This window comes from Mus caroli, chromosome 3 (genome assembly GCF_900094665.2).
Source record: "Mus caroli chromosome 3, CAROLI_EIJ_v1.1, whole genome shotgun sequence".
NCBI classification, from domain to species: domain Eukaryota; kingdom Metazoa; phylum Chordata; class Mammalia; order Rodentia; family Muridae; genus Mus; species Mus caroli.
In genome coordinates this window covers 19,426,062-19,442,308 of record NC_034572.1, presented here as the reverse complement: position 1 = coordinate 19,442,308, position 16,247 = coordinate 19,426,062, and the positions used below count along the sequence as shown (strand labels likewise).

The following is a 16,247-nucleotide window of genomic DNA, read 5'->3' as shown; positions in this document are numbered from 1 at the left end:
GGCTGACCCGAGGCTTGAGTAAGTGCCTCCCTTTGGGAGTTTGGAGTCTTTCAATATCAGAGGTCCAGGTTAATTGAGACTGCTGGTCCTCCTATTGGGTTGACCTCCTTCTCAGCTTCTTGCAGCCTTTCCCTAATTCAAACACAGGGCTCAGCAGCATCTGTCCATTGGTTGCATCTGCATCTAAGTCTTTCAGCTGCTTGTTGTATCTCCCAGAGTATGGTCATGCTAAGTCCCTTATTGTGAGTACCCCATAGCCTCAGTAATAGTGTCAGGCCTTGGGACTCCTCCTTGTACTGAATTCCACTTTGGGCCTGATGCTGTACCTTCTTTTCCTCAGGTGCCTTTCCATTTCCGACCCTGCAGTTCTTTCAGATCGGAAGAATTGTGGGTCAGAGTTTTGACTGTGGGATGGTCTCCCTACTGTCAGGCATTTCATCTAAGGTCCTCCTTTGAGTCCTGAGAGTCTCTCACCTCCCAGGTCTCTGATGCATTCTGGAGGGTTCGCTCAACCTCCTACCTCAGAAGTTGCCTATTTCCATTCTTTCTGTTGGCCCTCAGGGCTTGAGTACTTTTCCCTTACCAGATCAAGTTCCCCTCTCCCATCTCCCCCCACTACCCTGCCCTGTCCACTTTCCCTCCCAGGTCCCTATCCCCTTTCCACTTGTGATTGCTTTCTTCTTCCTCCCAAATACAACTGAGGCATCCTCGCGTGCTAAACTTTTTGAGTTCTGTAGACTTTATCTTGGGTATTCTATATCTTTTTTCCCCTAATATCCACTAATTAGTGAGTACATACCATGAATGTCCTTTTGGGTCTGAGTTACCTCACTCAGGATGATATTTTCTAGTTCCATTTGCCTGTAAAACTTAGGATGTCCTCATTCTTAATAGCTGAGTAATATTACGTTATGTAAATGAACCACATTGTCTGTATCCGTTCTTTTGTTGTGGGACATCTGGATTTATATATAAATATAACACATACAATGATTCTGATATCTCTCGATCATAACCGCAATATTTACATTAGATATTGTGATCTAACTGGTCTGGTGGTTCAAGATTCATAGTAGAATCAGATTTCAAACTGAGTCCAAAATTATTATTTACACTACTGTACCATGCTGATTATATTAAGAAGTTGGTGGAAATATCTCTCATACTTGGTCATTTTATCAAAGAACAATATGACTGGTCAGCAATTGTATAATGTTTTTAAAAACTTTAATTTAGATTCCTTCCAAAAGCAAATGATGAAATTAAATTTGGAAACCCTCGAAAATAACTGATGAATGTGAAATTTATTAAAATAAAATTCACACACACAGACATACACTGAAAATTAAGACTTTCTTAAAATGGTGGTCACAAATAAAATGGTAAATGCCCTCATCTTTTTTCTTCTTTTTTTCCAACTTTAAATATCCCTTCTATTGATTCATAAATCAATTAATTAGCATTGAGAGACCTTAGGGCAGCAGGAAATTGGATCCAAATTAAAAAGAAAAGGGAGGTAATTTATTTTAAGACTAAAAGTTCAATGTTCAATGGAAGTTTAATCAGAAACGACCCATTGTTTGAAGAGTAGAGCATTAATGTCTTTTCTATTTCATTGTCATCCAGACTGGTAAAAATTGACATAACTAATTATTCTTAAATGAAGATTAAGGGTTGGTAATATCAGAAATCAACTAAATGCATGCAATTCAGAATATGTATATTTTTGCATTTTAATTCATTAAGAAAATTTCTATCCCATGCTGCAGACTATGATCTTTAAAGGCAAATGTTGACAGATATAATCTCTCCACCATGAAGAAAACAGGATCTTTTCTTTAAAGTCTTTTAAAGTCTAGTTATACAATTAAATGCAATTTTTTGTTGTTGTTGTTATAGTAAACTATTTCAGAATTTATTTGGTATCTTTATTGGGTCTTGAGTAAATAAATAAAAATAATGATTGCAATATATGAATTTAGATAAAAGGTACTATTGACATAATTATAAGTTTCTCCAGAAAGCATTTCTGGACCTTACAATTGAATTTACCTCCAGTCTGTGGCCTACATGAAATAAAATGAAGAATTTCATTTACTTTTTAGTAAGTGATAGATGAAACAAATACTATTCCTATGAATTCCTTGTAGAGCCAATGTGAAGTTGCTCATATGCTAAATAGGTGTGCTATATAGTAAGGGGATTGAATATATATAGTGGATTGAATGAGCCATTTCCACAGTTTTCTCCCTGACTCTGCCACAATTATGGAGTACATTGGCCTCAGTATTTGATTTTTTAAAAAGGTAGATAATTGCAGAATTATATGCTAAGTGAAAATCCTCAGACAGGCTATATCTCAAGCTTAATGTCCTTCGATAATTTCACCCAGATTGTGGAACAGGAGGTCAATTCTATCAACATAATACCTTCCTATTTTTTGATAAAGGATTTGAAACAGGAAAATTCCTTCTTAGGTTTGAATAATGCATTTGTTTCTTCTCAGGCTCATGTTGAGATTCTTTCGCCCTTAACTTTAAGACCTTAAAATCCCTCAATTTTTCTACAGTTGATTAAGTAAATCCTTGAGGAAAGTACCGAGTGACTGTTGAGCAGGAAGCTTTTCAGGAGGCTAACAGGCTCTGACCTTTGAAAAAGTTGTTAAATTAACTTGAGGCCTTTCCAGAGACCAGATTGTACAAAAGACCATGTCAAAGTTTGGTATCCTCATTATCTAAAACACATCTTTCCCTTATGAGATCTGAGAATGCTGGCTCTTGTTTCCAAGAACTGCAACTTTTTTAGTGTAAGTCTAACATCTCGGAGGCACAAGACATTTAATATCACCGTGTCATATGTGAGTCTCTACCACTCACCAAAGGTCTTGTGTCAGTTATGAGTAAAATATCCCAGAGGTTGATAATCAACTGCAGATCTAACCTCTCTAATATCCTGCCATCATCTACAATGATAAGGCTCCACCTGAAGTCTGGAGCCCAATAAGAGACAGAGAGAAGACATTTAACCACTAAATAGCTGAGGTTGTAGGACACTGTCATTTATTTTACTGCCATCTATATGTCATATGACAACAGAGTTGTATTTATGTGCAGTTGTATTTATGTATAGTTTCTGGAAGGAACTACAGTATATTAGTGCTTGCTCGCTCTCTCTCTCTCTCTCTCTCTCTCTCTCTCTATATATATATATATATATATATATATATATACTATTTTGATAGAATGTAGAGTACTTGTAACATGAGTTTAAAGTTATAGATTAAGAGATAATTTTCAAACTTAAGGAAATATAAGGCAAGAAAATATTTTAAATTATGTTTAAAAGATTTGTCTATTATGTATATACATAAAGTGACAATAGATTTATTTGCAAGAATTTTCAGAAATGTATATATTAATGTATTACAATTTATATTCTGGGTTATAGCCAATACATTATGTTGCCTTTTAAAATAGGCTTATTTATTGAAAATATTTTTATAATATATTCTGATAATGGCTTTTGCTCTCCTAACATCTAACTCCTCCCAGTAGCTTTTCAACTCCATGACACTCTCTCTCTTTCTCTTTCTCTTTCTCTTTCTCTTTCTCTTTCTCTTTCTCTCTCTCTCTCTCTCTCTCTCTCTCTCTCTCTCTCTCTCTCTCTTTAAAAATCAAATAGGTAAAAAAACAAATGAAGTATAAGCCAGAATAAATGGCATAAGCAAAGGAAACACACACACAGACACACACACACCACACACGTCCATTTAAAAATATCTCAGAAACAATGGTATATTAAGAATATATAAGCAAAAAATATAAGGTAAAAATGCCTGAACAAAAATGTATACAGAAATACATTGAGCTCATTTTGTGTTGATTACCTACTGCCTCCATGGGGGTCTGACCATAAGTGTGGTTTACATACTCCATTGGAGAAAACCAATTTTTCTTTCTTCTTTTTAAAATTTCTTTATATTGTTGAAGAGATGTTGAACTATCTGTTTATTTCATAAAAAAAATAAATTGATACAAGTTTTCTCTTGATCAATTTGGCATCAGGTAGTAGCCTTAAAAATCCATATTTTTATTCTCATACTAAACTTTTGTTCAGAAAGCTTTTCTTTAAAAGAAAATTATCTATTTTGGGGGCACATGAGTGTTTTATCTGAATGTAGTATGTGTATCACATGCATGCTGCTGCCCTTCATCTCCTGGACCTGGAGTTTTGAATGGTTCTGAGCCATCCTGTGGCTACTAGGAACTGAAACTGGGTCTTCTGGAAGACCAGATTTCCTCTCAGTCCTTTCCAAAGCTGTTATGGTAAAACAAGAAACGATTTCAATAAATGGGTAAAAAAAGCATTATATATTTTGAGGTCAAAATGTAAATTTAAAGTGAGCATCATAAGATGGATCAGGCAATAAAGGCTAAGCCTGTAAGTAAAAATAGAAGAGAAAACTATTTTCCTTTGCTTGCAGATGTCAGTTGGAGATAGTTTCTTGGTTAGGGATGGGAGTCAATGCTCACTTCTGAGATGCAATACATTTTATTTTATATTATATAATTTTATTTTTAACATTTTTATTAGTTATTTTCTTTATTTACATTTCAAATGCTATCCCGAAAGTCCCCATCACCCTATCCCCACCCTGCTTAATACATTTTATAATATGTAAGAGCACAGAGTTTCTAGCATTATTTCCTTATTTGTTATTTATATTTAAACTTATTTGCCAGAGTTTATGAGCAAATGAGATACCTGTTACTTCATAGGGATTTATTAGAATGAATTAGCTAACATTTGCTATGTGATTTGCAGCACTGAATGTTACTCATTATAAGAAGTTGACATCATGTCATATCCATTTGGGAACACACATATGTATGTATATATATATATATATATATATATATATATATATATATATGTACTTTGATGAATAATTGTTAAGTAAAGAGATGCCCTTTTTACTGCAGAATGTATCAAGTTCTGTACAAGATCAGAACATTCCCATCTATATTTTTAACATGAACTAGCTATGCTAAGATCTCTAACAATAAGTGTATTTGATATTTATTTTTAAAATTACATTTATACACTCTCTCTCTCTCTCTCTCTCTCTGTGTGTGTGTGTGTGTGTGTGCACATGTATGCTTGGGGTATACATGAATATCACCTGTAGGAGTTGGTTCTCTTATCTTGCCACATAAGTTCCAGTGATAAAATTCAGGTCATGAGGATCTATGCAAAGCCCCTCACCCACTGAGTTATCTGGCTGGCACTTCTTGTTTATTTTTAAATGATACTATGTTTTACATGTTAAAGCTATGGCTTAAGTGAGATGATGTCTTTGTGCAGTCAGATTATATTTAAGTGTTGGTGTGAATTGGCCTTCTAAGTGGTACTTAGCATGTATATTCAAAATTCTGTTGAGCATTCTCTTAATCAGAAAATCTATATTACTTTGAGATTTGGCCATGCAGCTATTGCTCCAGTAGAAAAGATTCCGTAATGATTTTAGCTTATTTTTTTTTGTTTTGAAATCATGAAATTTCCAAAGAACACTCTCTAAGGCTGTTAATACTCATTCAGGGGTGTTACACATGGGGGTGCGTGGTTGTGGGAGGCTACATATTCAGATTTCCTGGCCATGAATGAAACTTCAGCTCTGACACAAGTATAAGGAATGACTTAGATTTTAAATAAATCCGTGGAGAACATTGTTGTCATCTCTGGAATGCACAAAAGTTGTCCTGGAGGATTTAATAAGCATGTTTTAGACTATTTTTTGAGATAATAAAATGAATATAAAAATAAATTACTAGAACCAACATACAGAAGCAGATTTCATTTTATAAAGTTAGGGCATTCTGACAAAATAGAAAAAGAACAAAACTGTGATCTCTTCTCAAATCTGCTAAGGAAAAAAAAAATAACCCTGCAATATCAAAATTTGTGTAGAACGTTCTGGTACAAGAGTAGTTCTGTGATTAAAACACACTTTGATTTATGGAAACACTATCTGAGTTAGTGTTTTACTTTCTCCTCTCATGTCATTATAGATCAGACTGCTCCATCAGTTGACACTAGGTACAGTGGCAGATACCTATAATCCCAGCTCTAGGGGCATGAAAAGAATTGATGAACATTTTATACTGGCCAGGGCTTACAGAGTGAGATCCTGTGTGAGAAAAAGTGATGGACACTGAACACTTAATACCATCCATGATGTGTACAAAGGTTAAGATAAACATATGTCCCAGGGCTAGAAATGAAGGATTATAAATCAAGCTACTCAGGAGACTGAGAAGGGAAGAGAATTTTAAGTTCATGAACAACTTAGACTAAAGAAGGAGTTTTGGGCCAGCTTAGGCAGTTTATCCAGGTCCTGAATCAAAATAGGAAGTAAAACTATGACAGGGAACAGTGTGCAGGGGGTGGCTGATGGAGTGTAGAGGAAGGTCCTTTGGATAATTAGGCTGGGGAGGTGGTTGCCTACATGGCATGTGACAATTAATAGATCTAATACACAGCACTGAAATAAAAATAGCACACATCCGTACATGATGAAGTGATGAAAGACATGAAGGAAAGGTTAAGGGAAGAAAGATGTAAGAGAGATGAGTTTGAAGGAGTAGAAAATATAAAGATTTTCCAATGGAAGTATTTTATCAATAGTGCATGACACAAAACTCACCTGGTTCAATGGGAATTACTCAAATTTTATGATTTATATAAACATTATTCTTCGTAAGGAATAAAGAAGTCACGTAACAGCCTATGACTCTTCTTTGGGGTATAATGTTATTATGCTGTATGACATTAATAACTCACTGCTATGTCAGATTTCAGAGTTCAGACCCTAAGGCTTTTTGGAACATGTTTAAGTTCTCGCAGGAATAATATAAATTTCCTTAGGTTTCTTTCACTACTATTTATTTAACATAAATTTCCCAGGATTATCCTTTAATCTGAGTTACAGTAAAATTTCCCCAGAAAATCCTGACTATGCAGAAATACATAAGTTATTATTTCCTTCACAGGCATGGAAGGTATCTGTACACAGTAACTCCAGAGTCACTATTTATGACTCTTTGTTTACTAGATAGAAGCATCTTCACTCTAGTTTTCTATTGGTGTGTACACATACACACATACATATGCACACACATATAAACACACATACACACATAAGCACATGTACACATTTAATATAAATATACATAATATTATATATATATTTAATATAAATATACATAATATTATATATATATATTCCCATGACCTTCAAAAATAACTCAAAATTTCAAAAATGCTTAGTAAGTATGCAGAGACACATGTGACACACAGCAGATCTGTACGACCATGTTTTATGACTCTGTGAAAACATTTACTCATTTGAATAGCCTATTCTTCATTTCATGTATTTAATTGAAATTTTAATGTCTTCTCTAGGACTAAAATTAGAATACTAAGTCAATAGGACTGTGCTTATAGTGGTAACCTGAATATTTTCAATTCTGCAAGTACAATGTATAGAACTTCCTAGAGACTGAAAATGTAAAATAAAAATTAGTGTATTCAGGAAATAATGTACCAATTTGACCTTTGGATGCTTACTCTTTTATTTAAACTCTACATTATCGCTGGTCTATTTTATATTGAGTAGCAATGAGAACATTATTCAAAAATTATGGCTGTAATTACCTCTTCCGTGTGTCCAGAACATAATGAATGTCAGTGCCATTCAAAGGCTACAAGTGTTTTAATTTCATATATTAAAGTATTGATGTGTATCTTCTTATTGCAGAGAAAATATTACAATGAAGAAAGTATGTGCAGGACTTTGGATTTCAATTTTCTTTTTTCAAAGGAGAAAGTCTTTGATCATAGCCTTGAAATTGTTTATAGCTCTTAGAATATTTGTGGAGAATAGACTAAGGCTGAGAGGACATTTGAATACAATCTGGAGTAGTTATCCTTGAGTTGTACACAGAAACTTTGAAGTAGGGAAGTGTTAGGATAGACTATGGAGCCAGATATACCACAGTTTGTATACAGTTCTACTTAATACTTATAGTATGATGTCAGCTGTTCACAGAAACTCATTGGCTCATATGTAAAGAACAGGTAGAGATAGCTCTTACTTCACAGACACAGGTGCAAAATAAACTTCCTGAGATGAACATGAAACTAGAAGCCGGAAGTGGAAGTGGTAGAGCTAGAATGTGAGACATTGTAGCTCTCTTATGGTTCAGTGTTGTGCCTGCCAAGTGCCAGCTAACAAAAGTGCATGTCTGAAGGGCTCTGCATAGTTCATATTCACTGAACATGCATCAAACAACATCACATATGATCATTTCAGAAAACATCATGGAAAAAATTGTTGTTTTATTGTAGAGGCAATTTCAATTTTGGTAAGCTCAAAGTAGGACAGAACTTTAGACAAGATCTTCAAATTGTTTTATTTTTTCTATGTGTAGATACTAACATTATCTTCTACAAGATATCAATCCAAGGTTGTTTCAACACTTTGCCTCAATTGATTCTACTTGAAATTATGTTCCTTAAAATTTCTGCTCTCTATGAAATTTTAGCTTTGATTTCTTTCCCTTTAAATCTATAATCTGTTGAATTTATTTTTATTTTAAATATGTATATTTCTGTGTGAGTGTGAAAACATGTATAGCTTTTACAAGTTTGTATACCAGAAAACAACCTGAAGTGTTGGTTCCTTATTTCTGAGCATCACAGTCTAGTTGGCCTGTGAACATCTGGGACCTATGCTATCTCCATTTCAACAACAATATGAACTAACCAGTATCTCCAGAGATCCCTGGAACTAAACCACTAACCTAAGAAAACACATGGTGGGACTCATGGCACTAACTGCATATGTAGCAGAGGATGGTCTAGTTGATCATAAATAGGAGGAGAGGCCATTAGTCCTCTGAAGGTTATATGCCCCAGTATAGGGGAATTCCTGTGCCAGAAAGTGGGAGTGGTTGGGTTGTAAGCAGGGGGAGGGGAGAGGGGAGAGGGGATTTTCAGAGGGGAAACGAGTTAAAGGGATAATATTTGAATTGTAAATTAAGAAAATATCTAATTCAAAAAAAGGAATGCTAGAATCATATAGAATGTTAGTCACTTGTCCTTCTATGCAAGCAGGGAAAGTGCTCTTTAAATCTTGTGTCTTAGTTTGTGGTAAGTAAATAAGTAAGTAAGAAAGACTACACAGTAATACACAAGATATAAAGAGCACTTTCATATCCCAACAAACACATCAGTATATTCCCATTCAAAGCAGACCGGGAATATAACATGTTCCATTTAACTACCCTTCAAATATCATGGAATTATATTACCTATGAAATTGGTTTCAAACTTTAAGAGTAACATATTGTGAAAATGAAAATTGCATGCATAATTCATTATGCAAAAACATGTTTCTGCTAACACAGTAGATTAAAATGGAGAAAGGATAGTCCAAGATGAAGGAAAACTAGCATAAATAAAACCATAGGGAAGGTTAGAGTTGAGATTTGGTGCACATGTTGCTGCAGCAAAAACAAACAATACAAAATAGTATGAATGAGTTTCTCAGCACAAAAGAATAGTTTAGAAACAAGAGACTAATTACAAGTACGACTTGGCTTTGGGATGCTATACATGTTAGTTGGGCTTTGGCATATATTGATCATGGAATGACAGCAAAACGTAAGTGAACTATAGCCATTGGTAACATTCGTAGAGAACTGTCTCAATTTCCAGATCAGACACAGAATGGAATATTTCCATCAAACAGATGATGAGAGAAGTGAAAATAATGAGAGAGTTAGATAAATGCTAATATTTTTGGAATATTGAAATGTCATTCAAAGTAAAAAGTCAAGACAACATACATCATGATATGCTGGAATATAAGAAATATAGGTACATACACACAAGCACATACAGACAGATAAACACATATACACAATTTAATATTTCACAAAGAGTTTGTAGACAAGTAAAAATGATAAACTACAAGTAAATGATAGAACTAAATATAATTAGCTTTACATGTGGCCAATCTGAACTGAGCGCAAACAAACTCAGCGAGGAAGCATAGTATTCATATCAGAAACCTTCCTGAGAGGATTACCAGGTTCCATATAACAATATTTTTCATGCTCTAACTTTCAAAATAATTATTGTATAAAATAGTTATTCTAAGCAACAACATATTCTAAATGACTGACAATTTACTCCCCTTTCTCCTTCAGCAATGAAATAGTATTAAGTAAGCATCGCCTATAGTGCCTGTAAGCATTGTTGAGATTTTACAGACTGTGTTTTAATCTTTTCCCTACTTTGTTAGGTTCTGAAGATACTTCTTTAGTCAACATGATTGTTATTTTTAACATAACTGTTATATCTACATGCATTTGAAAACATGATACTGTCTTCATCTCTGGGGATAAAGGGTCTTTTATGTCTTCACGTTCTATTAGTCAAATACTGTATTAAGAAAGAGTTTGTCGTAAACTTAAGGCATACACATGACAAACTCTATATGTTAAATAACCATTTAAAATAATATAAGTTAAGTAGGTGTGGTGTTGTCCACCTTCAGTACTGACTTTCTAGAGGGAGAGGCAGGTGTAGTTCTATAAGTTTAGGGCCAGCTTTGTCTACTCACTAAGTTCCAGAACGAGGGCTCCATACAGAGATTCAGTCTCAAATAAACTGATATTTAGTTGGAGAGAGAGAGAAAGAGAGAGAGAGAGAGAGAGAGAGAGAGAGAGAGAGAGAGAGAGAGAGAGAGAGAGAGAAATAGAAAAAAGAAAACAACAGCAAAAGCAATTATATAAATGATGAGGGCTCAGTTGATGAAGCTGTATGCTACTAAGCCTGAAGTTATAAATTTAATCTCTTGGACCCTCATAGTAATAAGATCAAAACAATTCTCTCTAGTTTTCACCTGAGTTCTACATGTCTATTGTGGCATACATGCATGTATGTCCCCTCATGATAAACAATAATTTTTTTAAAATGTTTTGATTATAAGTTTATACAAGCTGGTATGCTTTATTGAGAGTTAGGGTTAGAGCAAAAAGAAAAAGAAAAAATGTTTTGGTGAATAACATATAAAGGTGTGTGTGTGTGTGTGTGTGTGTCTGTAAGTGAACAGGGATTATAATGGAAAAGAAATATATGTAAAAGAAAGAAGAAGCAAGAAAGTGTACAAAGAGATAATGAGAGAAATAGACAAAGTATTTAGACTTTCATTTTGGGAAAAGAGACATGAAGGCACAAAGGAGAATACTTGAGCAAATAAAGGGGACCAGGAAAAAGGACAGGGAAGAGAAACAGGGAAGAGTAAAAAAAAATAATTGTTAAGTTATAATGAATATTACAAAGGAATCATACCTATACTAATTTAGCTTTACAGTCATCTGTATTCTATATGTTATAAACATGCTGGTTTCCACGATAGTGTTGATAGCTCTTATGAGAATGGATATCACATATCTCCCCAGCTTTCTGTTTGTGTCTGTCATTTCTTCATTGCCTGATATCCCAGTCAGGTAAATTCCAAAGCCATGCAGGTCACAACATTGCAACTTATTATATTCCTTGAGTCTCATTCCTCTCCCTCCTCCTTCCAGGAGCACTGCTCAATTCGGAGAAAATAGTTACAAAGTATTGGGTTATCTATAATTTGTGGAAAGTTTTTTCAAACTTAGTATTGTTTGGGATTTGAGAGATGTAAACAAATTTGTTTTCAGTTAGCCGACCTGATGAAAAGAGGGTTGAGAATAGGATTGGTAGGTACTAATACCATTTGGTTCATGTTCTTTTCCATAAAGTTCATGTTCTTTTCTATTCTTCATCAGTGTATCTTCAAAACATTCTGATGGCATAATCCTAAGCATTAATATATTAAACAATTCTGGTCAGCTATTGGTTACCAACAATACAGACTATGATTTTTTTTTTAAAGCATGTTGAAATCATTACTTTCCTACAGCCATTGCTGGCCTGAACATTTTTTAAAAGAATGATAGCAGCCTTATTTATAATAGCCAGAAGCTGGAAAGAACCCAGATGCCCCTCAACACAGGAATGGATACAAAAAATGTGGTACATTTACACAATGGAGTACTACTCAGCTATCAAAAGGAATGAATTTATGAAATTCCTAGGCAAATGGATAGACCTAGAGGGCATCATCCTGAGTGAGGTAACCCAATGACAAAAGAACTCAAATGATATGTACTCACTGATAAGTTGATATTAGCCCAGAAACTTAGTTTACCCGAGATATAAGATACAATTTGCAAAACACATGAAACTGAAGAAGAATGAAGACCAAAGTGTGGACACTTTGCCCCTTCTTAGAATTGGAAACAATCACCCATGGAAGGAGTTACAGAGACAAAGTTTGGAGCTGAGACAAAAGGATGGACCATCTAGAGACTGCCATATCCAGGGATCCATCCCATAATTAGCCTCCAAACGATGACACCATTGCATACACTAGCAATCATTTGCTGAAAGGACCCTGATATAGCTGTCTCTTGTGCGACTAGGCCGGGGCCTAGCAAACACAAATTTTATACGCCCCAGTACAGGGGAACGCCAGGGCTAAAAAGTGGGAAAGGGTGGGTAGGGGAGGGGGGGTATGGGGGACTTTTGGGATAGCATTGGAAATGTAATTGAGGAAAATACATAATAAAAAATATTAAAAATCAGGAATGATTCTCTGTGTCTCTATTAAGTAATATTTATCTGTCTACCTATCATCTTCTGTCAACCTTCATATATATATATGATATATATATATATGATATATATATATCATGTTCCAACTTTTCCCTTTCCTATAATATTAAAGTCTTAGGGTTACTATTGCTGTGATGAAACTCCATAACTAAAAGCAGCTTAGGAAGGAAAGGATTTATTTTACTCAGTTTCATATAGCACAGTAATGAGGGCAGAAACTCAGGGCAGGAACTTGGCGGCTGCTGCTGATGCAGGGGCCATAGAGGCATGCTCCTTATTGCCTTGCTCCACATTGTTTACTCAGCCTGCTTTCTAGTAGAACACAGACTCCTCAGCTTGAGATGGCACCACCCACAATGGACTGGGCTATCCCCCATCATTCATTAATTAAGAAAATACCTTATACCTATGTCCTATGGAGGCTACTCTTTTAAATTAGGGTTTTCTCCTTTCAGATGACTTTAGCTTGTGTTAAATTGACATAAATCTGCACAATTAACCATTATCAGCTTGACACAGAACCATCAAACCACAACCTTTCCTTTCCATCATCCTCAACATCTCACATTAAAAATATAAATAACTTAACAACCTCACAGTCTTTACAAAGTCAAACAAATTAAAAGCATTGAAAGTTCAGTCCTTTTAAGATATCTAATATCTTCTCCTTCTCCCTAACTCCAGCAGATGGGAGAGCTAGTCCCCGGGCCATGAATCATGAGAGCTGTCCTGTCCCTTGATGGCTTAGGCATTTCGTAGCCTAGTTTGGGCAGTGCTGGAGAGCTCACTCTGGTGGTCAGGGTGCAGGAGAGATGCCAGGCTGACCAACCCAGCTACCACCCCGGCACAGATGCAGGGCTATGAGTTGGCCCAACTCAACAACTACATCATCTATGAACTGCTGAAGCATGTGAAGGGGCAAGTCCTGCAGACTTACTGCTTCAGAATATCTATGACCCAGGGCAGCAAGAGTGTATCTGAGGGAAAGTTCTTGTGATAATCCAGTATTGATAGAGTAGCAGAAGTTAGAAACTACAAATGCGACCATTGCAATGAACATTTGCGAGTAAAGTTATATAGACAAAGGATATTGAATATAAGATTTTGATACTATTCTCAGTGAATTTTGGGGCAGACCGTAAAGCCACATGTGATTTTTACCTGCTTCTTATTGTTTTGATAATGCCATCATTATATTTAAAATACCATGCCATGCCCATTTTCCCTATGGTTTTTTAGTTAGTTGCTTTTATCAAAAAAAAAATACTGTTGTCTTCTAGCCAATAAACAGAATATATAAAAATAGAAAAAGGAATTATAATAGAGATTTTGTGGTCTAACTTCTCCTTTATGTATGTATGTATAAATTATAATGAGTAAATATGAGAGAAATATAAAAGGTTATCCTTATGATGAGAAAATACAATTTATGAGCCTATAGCATGTTAAAAGTAATATAATCCTATTTACATAAATTTATAAATATTTTGGGGTAGATAATTAGATCATTCGGATGAAGCTCACACTTAGCAGTAACGTTAAAGCAATTTATACTTTTTTAAAGAGAAAATCCAATTAAAATATGAAAATCAAAATTAATGAAGACTTTTTTCTTTTGTTCTCACAGGGTCCAAGTTTTCTCTCGGAAGCCATTTTTCCTACACATGCAACAAAAATTGAAGAAGTGGATCCATCTTTCAGCCTCCATGAAGCCATTACTAAGGTGGGCATCCCCTTGTGAACTCACAAATAGAATGAAAACATGGTTTTGGGTTTTTTTTGTTACTGTTATTTGTTTATTTGTCTTCCATCTGTAGAAGAGAATAATCAGTCAAGACAATGCTTTTATAAGTAGTAAAATGATAGAAAGTGTTTGGGAAAGGGATAATAAAATCATTCAAGGGAAAAGATGGATGCAGAATTTATGACAAGCCAACTGACAACAAAATAAATATTTTTGCCCTTAGCCTAAAATCAAGCTTGTCTTTTATTTTAAATGGACAGGAAATTCAGATGATCATAAAACAAAATAAACTTTCTAACTTATGTGTCCAACATTTTCTTTTACTACATTTATTTCTTGCACTTTTAATTATGCAATTTGTATGCATATGTATATGTGGCACATAGAAATAGACATGTGTCATGTGATCATATAGTATGAATGATAACTTTCTGAAGTCAGTTGACACTTGCCTATGGGTCTGGTGTATGAAATTCAGACTGTCAGGCTTGGCAAATAGGCACCTTTACAAACTGAGCGACCATACAGTGTCTGTTGAATACATAGTTTACTCTCAGTAAAAGAAGAGCTTGATTTATTGGGTAAAGAACTGCATTTATAATATGGCACATTTCTACAGAGTACCTTTAGCCATAATTTTAATTATTAAAAAAAAACATAATTTTTGCAGTGTGGAGAAAATAAATTTATTGTTTTTCTTATGAAGTGGCATCCTATGAGTTTTTACATTTACAAATTATTATTCTAACCTGTCAAAGCCTGACCCTTCAGGATAGACTTTGCAGTATATATTGATATTTCAGTACCATTAAAATAATCCATATTTATGTGTACTTACTAGAATTATTTAGTCATCCTTAAATCTTAGAAAAATATGACAGGCTGTTTTTCTCCTTAAAAAGAGGAAGTGTGGTAAAAGGAGCGAACCTCAGCATGTGGCCACTGCATCAATTCAAAATTGAAATCTAGGAATATATACTTGTCTTCTGATATTCAAGAACTAAGTAAATTTAGTTTTTGAACTTCTAAAGTGAAGTTTGAATTACAGTCTACTTAAAATTCATCTAAGCTCATAATATTTATTATGTTTTCCTTTACAATCAACTACAGCTGCATGAATTCATTTCCGGTACCACCTTCTTATCTCTACATTAATATGCAGATATAACTAAAGTAAAGTTGCCATCAGATCCTTCTTTACCATTTAAAATACAAAGTATATTCCTAATACTTAGATATTATATAGATTTTACATATATTTGCATATATTTGTATATGAATATACAAAAGAAGATATAGAAATTTAGATAGATATTTAGATACAAATTCATCTGTATATATAGCATATGCATAACAATTCACTTAAACCTCTGGATACCTGTTCTACATTTGTTTGCTCTTTTAAAGAAAATTCTTTTTTTAAATATTTTTTAATTAGATATTTTCTTCATTTACATTTTCAGTGCTATCCCAAAAGTCCCCCATAATTTCNCCCCCCCCCCATTCCCCTACTCCCCCACTCCCACTTCTTGGCCCTGGAGTTCCCCTGTACTTGTTGATTTTCTCAAAGAACCAGCTCCTTGATTGGTTGATTCTTTGAATAGTTCCTCTTATTTCCACTTGGTTGATTTCACCCCTGAGTTTGATTACTTCCTGCTGTCTCCTCCTCTTGGGTGAACTTGCTTCCTTTTGTTCTAGAGCTTTTAGGTGTGTTGTCAAGCTGCTAGTG

The 16,247-nt window shown here is 34.5% G+C and overlaps 1 protein-coding gene across 2 annotated transcripts in view; it reads left to right on the top strand.

Moving 5' to 3' along the window:
- Window positions 1–16,247, top strand: part of Naaladl2 (N-acetylated alpha-linked acidic dipeptidase like 2) — a 1,234,236-nt gene that overhangs the window by 1,013,217 nt on the left and 204,772 nt on the right. For both annotated transcript variants that reach the window (XM_029474777.1, XM_021158905.2), the window contains exon 11: window positions 14,402–14,497. In XM_029474777.1, the coding sequence (XP_029330637.1) occupies window positions 14,402–14,497 (96 nt within the window). The remainder of the gene's footprint in view (window positions 1–14,401; window positions 14,498–16,247) is intronic.